The sequence below is a fragment of the Arabidopsis lyrata genome (assembly GCF_000004255.2).
Source record: "Arabidopsis lyrata subsp. lyrata unplaced genomic scaffold ARALYscaffold_682, whole genome shotgun sequence".
Lineage (NCBI taxonomy): Eukaryota > Viridiplantae > Streptophyta > Magnoliopsida > Brassicales > Brassicaceae > Arabidopsis > Arabidopsis lyrata.
Window position 1 is genome coordinate 136 of NW_003302119.1, and position 4919 is coordinate 5054.

Here is a 4919-nt window from a genome sequence, read left to right on the forward strand (position 1 = left end):
ATTAATAACATTTTGATATATAGTTTTATTATATAGCTATATAGATGAAAACTAAAAGATTTTTTTTTCTTTCACAAATTGCTAGTTCATGCATATGAGTTGTACCTTTTAAGATGGTGTTAACGTCATGCACATATGTAACACGCACAACATAATCAAAAGGTGATTGCGACTCTTAATTATTAGGATCCACTCATGGATTACTAGCTTACAAACAAATTGTTAACCAAAGTAGCTAGGACTATTTTTGTAGTTTAGCAGAAACTAGATGTGGTAAAGACGGAAGTGTAGTAAAATATGTCTCAATAGTCTTTAGCTCTTAATACAAATATTTATATGGTTTGGCTAGTATAGATGGAAAAAAATTAAAAAAATTATTCGTGAAATGCTAGTTCAAATGTGGATAGTAGAATTGTAGCATAGTGAGTTACTCATGACTTCGTGGTGTTACAGTCTATATTCAAATCCAATATAGGATATGTATTTTTTGACAATAATCATTCAAGTCCATCATAGATATATTTTCAATTCTTTGAAATTGCAAACTTAGTTATAAATAAAAGTGTTGTGTTCATGTTGAATGTTTTTGACAGGGTACGTATTTACGTATGTAAACAAACAATCACATGCGTACACAAGATTACAAAATATAAACGAGATTGTGAGTGGTATATACACTAATAAGACTCATAATGACTCATGAACCGTTTTCAAATCAAATTACTTTGCTTTAAACTAGTTATGATTACTTTAAAATAGTTAGTATTACTTTAGTAGTTTAGTAGAAAGTAATGTACTAAAGAGTACGTAAAGAGGTCAAAATTAATTCAGTGGTCTTAATTAATCACGTTTTTATAACATGGATAGTAAAATGAATAAAAATTGGGAAAGTTTATTCATAATGATAATTAAAGTAACTACATAGTGTGTAAGATTATGTAGTTGAAACCAAACACTTGAGCAGCGATAACAAGATGAACCATTCTAAACTAATTAACATAGAAAAATCCCAAGAAGTAAAAAGGAAACAATCAAGATCTTAAATTCAGGAAAGTTATGTAACTACAACAATATTACAGAACTGAAAAAATAGATTATTAATGATTCATTTCATCATTCATGCTGTCAGAAAAAGGAACTGATCTAATGGCTGACAATGAACTTGGTTGAGAAACCACAAGTTATAATGACGTGAAAATGTCAGAGAAGTCATCACTTTGATGTCTCAGCTCTTTACAAGTCTCAACCTTTTATCATTTTAAGAAAATCCACTTTAATTTCTCCAACTCTGATTAAGACTTTTAACTTCTCTTACAGGAGGTTACTGCTTAAGTTAATCTTCGAAGAACTATTGCTAATGCTATACGGTATAATCTGCGTTAGTTTACGCAATTTGTTATTTCTTAGGATTGGTTTAGGGGAAATGATACATGCTTGTGTACTGAGACCTTTTTTAGGGTTCTGAAAAATAAGTTGTTTTCCATCTTTTTCTGTAAAAATTAGTTCATCAGACTAGAATTCTGAAATTATGTCATTGTTCATCAGTTGTACACTTATAGCAGTTTATTCTCTACTTTGATATGTTTGCAAAATCACTCTTTTTCTCTCATTGATGGAGATTTTCATGACGAAAGACATTGTGTTTTAACAGGAAAAGAAGTCCACTTCACATGTTTTTTGCTTCAATTAATTCGTTATTTCGTTCCGATTCTTATGTAATAAAAATCGGACAAAAACACAAAAAGGTGACATATCTAATTAGGGCAAAGTGATTTAACACACGAAGAAAACCCTTATTTTATTATCTTCAGTTTAATAACTAAGACCAATGTAAATAGCCCAACTGGGTAATAATTTGCCCTTACATTATCACAACTTTTTAATAGTATTTTAAACTATATATTATGAATCATATTTCTTTTGTTGAGTTCTCGTCTCGTTTCTCACATTAGAGTGAGGACTTAATTATATTCGCAATGTAAGACCCTGAAAACGCAGTCGGGGTCGGCTATCTTCTCTAAAATCATCCTCGCAGTGTCCTCTTGACTCAACACCGCACCTCTCTTCTCCACCAGCACCGCTTCGACGATCTCCTTGAACTCTTGGCCGTCGCCATTAACCACGAAGTCAACCAGTGCGGCTTGTACTGGCCCCAAACTAGGGTTATGCGCCACACTTTCCATGAACCATCCACTGTACACTGTCCCTCGGCGATCTATCAGCGCCACTCCCGACGGACACTTGCTGAACCGCGCGTACGATTTGGTCGCAGCCCTTAGAGCCCTGCAACTGAGATGGTTACAATGCTCGGAATTACTGCAGATATCCATTTGGAGACTGCTATCTATAAAGCCGATGCTGTTATCGCTCGGCTCGAGGAGGCGAGGGACGTTTCCCGGGGAGATTGTTCCTAGCAGAATTAGGAAGGTCGAAAGAAGCATGCGTGTTCCGTGTGTTTCTCCCTGGCCGGTTGGGCCCGTGATCAAGACTTTGGTATCAGACATATTGCTGATTTCCCGAAGAAATTGGCAGCAGTGGCCGCATGGCGCCTTGAAGTAGTAGCCGTTAGGGGAGATGGCTAAGCCTATGAGTTTTAGCTCGAAGTGGAGGGCGAAGTTGGCGACAAGGAACTGTTCGGCGTGTATGGAGTAGTTAGGAGGCAGACCTGGTAATTCCACATTGACGCCAAAGTAGGTCTGACCTGATGATGCAAGGCCGATGGCTACGACGGGTGATCCCGAGATTTGAGCTCGAGCGTGTGGAATGGCACGATCGATCAGCGGCCTAAGGTTTCGGGGGATGAAAGCGCCGTAGGATTCTGTTTCTGTTTGATTGAGCATGAAGCGAAAGGGCTGTGCCATTGTCTCTGTCTTAATTCGGGTTGTGTTGTGGGATTTTATGTTGAGAGATTAGAAAAGAGATGAGAAGAGGAGAAGCAAAGTCTTAACTTATTTATAGCCGGTGTGGTGTGTGTTGTGTCCTTGTCGTGTGCATATAGAATTGTGCTTTTTAAAATGGTGTTTACGTCAATCTTCAATCACATACGCAACCAACACTACAAAATATAAAAAGGGTGATTGTGACTCTTAAAATTCACTATCAAAAAGACTTATGATGGACTCATAAACCATCTTTTCAAAACTAGAAAACTACTGTCGATAGTAATGTAATGAAGAGATGTAAAAATATGGCTCAATAGTTTTAACTACTCTTAATTAATAACATTTTGATAGCTATATTACATAGTTATATAAATGGAAACTATAAGATTTTTTTTAACAAATTGCTAGTTCATATTGAATTGTACTTTTAAAATGGTGTTAACGTCATTCACATACCTAACCAGCTGCACTACATAATCAAAAGGTGATTGTGACTCTTATTAGGATTCACTCATGGATGACTTACAAACGATTCTTTAAGCAAAGTAACTAGGATTGTTTTTGTAGTTTAGCAGAAACTAGATGTGGTGAAGAGGGGAGTTTAGTAAAAATTTGGCTCAATAGTCTTTAGCTCTTATTAGAGATATTTTAATGTTATGAATAGTAATAGATGACAAAAATTAAGAAATTTATTTCGTGAAATGCTAGTTCAAATGTAGACGGTAGATTGTAGCATAGTAAATTCAAATCCAATATAGAATATGTGTTTGTTTACAATATTCAAGTCCAGCATTCATATATTTTCAATTGTTTGAAGTTGCAAACTTAGTTATCACTAAAATGTGTTGTGTGCATGTTGAATGTTTTTGACAGGGTGTGTTTAACGTATGTATACGTACTATTACATGCGTGCACAAGATTACAATATATAAACGAGATTGTGAGTGGTATATACACTAATAAGATAATGACTCATGAACCGTTTTCAAATCAATCTACTTTGCTTTAAACTAGTTACGATTACTTTAAATTAGTTAGTATTACTTTAGTAGTTTAGTAGAAAGTAATGTACTAATTAAAGCGTGTAGAAATGAATTCAATGGTCTTAATTAGTGACATTTTCTTAGTATGAATAGGACAATACAGTACATAAAAATTGGGAAATTTTATTCATAAAATGATACTTAATGTTACTGCATATTGTGTTAGAGAATGAAGTTATTGAAACAAATACATCTAGTAACAATCATGTCCATGAGATACATTGATCTTCGCTTTGTCGTTAGATTTGCAAACTTTCTCATGAATGAGTGCTTTGGGTTTAGACCATTCTGCAGTGATTGGGAACTTAGTTTCTTGAGACACAAGAAAGTGAAGAAATCCTGAGTTTTATTAGTTAAATCAGATTGTGTATTTAGTTGCAACAACATATAGAATTAATACTAGTGGACCAAAAGAGCGTTTGCGTTTTAAAGAGCGTTTGCGTTTTAAAGTGGTTGACTTGACAGAGAATTCGTTTATTACAGTTGAGACTTGAGAGAGAGAGCGAAGGACAAAATGGAGGAGTGGATTCCACTGTTGGACATTTTCTTGAAGAGTCCATCTCCGGAGACCGAGGCTTCGCTGTGGCTAGACCAGGCTTCGAACTCTTCTTCTTCCTCCTCCTCTGCGGCGGCGCCGATCAACCGGAGCTTTTTTTTTCTCATCCCCGAAGAAACAATGTGACCAGAATTCATCTCCGGCTTCGAAGAAGTAACGCCCCCGATTTCCAATTTGGATTTCTCTATTCCGATCTGGGTTGTTGATGAAATTGTTTTTTTTCGTTAGGGTTCTTTTCATCGAGACAGTCCCCACCATGGTTCAGTCAAAGATTCTATCTTTCCTTCGTCGAGAGGAGCAGAGGTTTTTCGCTAGTGATTTGGTGTCACTGTCAGAGAAATGTTGTGTTCGGTGGAAGTAAAGTAGCCATTTGAAGGTTCACATAGATGCACACTCCCTTCCTTCGAAAATTCCTAAACCAAAGTTCGAAAACATACC

The 4919-nt window shown here is 35.8% G+C and overlaps 1 protein-coding gene across 1 annotated transcript; it reads right to left on the bottom strand.

Moving 5' to 3' along the window:
- Window positions 1-1772: 1772 nt before the first annotated feature.
- On the bottom strand, window positions 1773-2956 carry LOC9298409 (cytidine deaminase 8). Its single transcript, XM_002862286.2, has one exon. The coding sequence runs from the start codon at window positions 2859-2861 to the stop codon at window positions 1962-1964; it is 900 nt and encodes a 299-aa protein (XP_002862332.1). The 5' UTR covers window positions 2862-2956; the 3' UTR covers window positions 1773-1961.
- Window positions 2957-4919: the final 1963 nt, after the last annotated feature.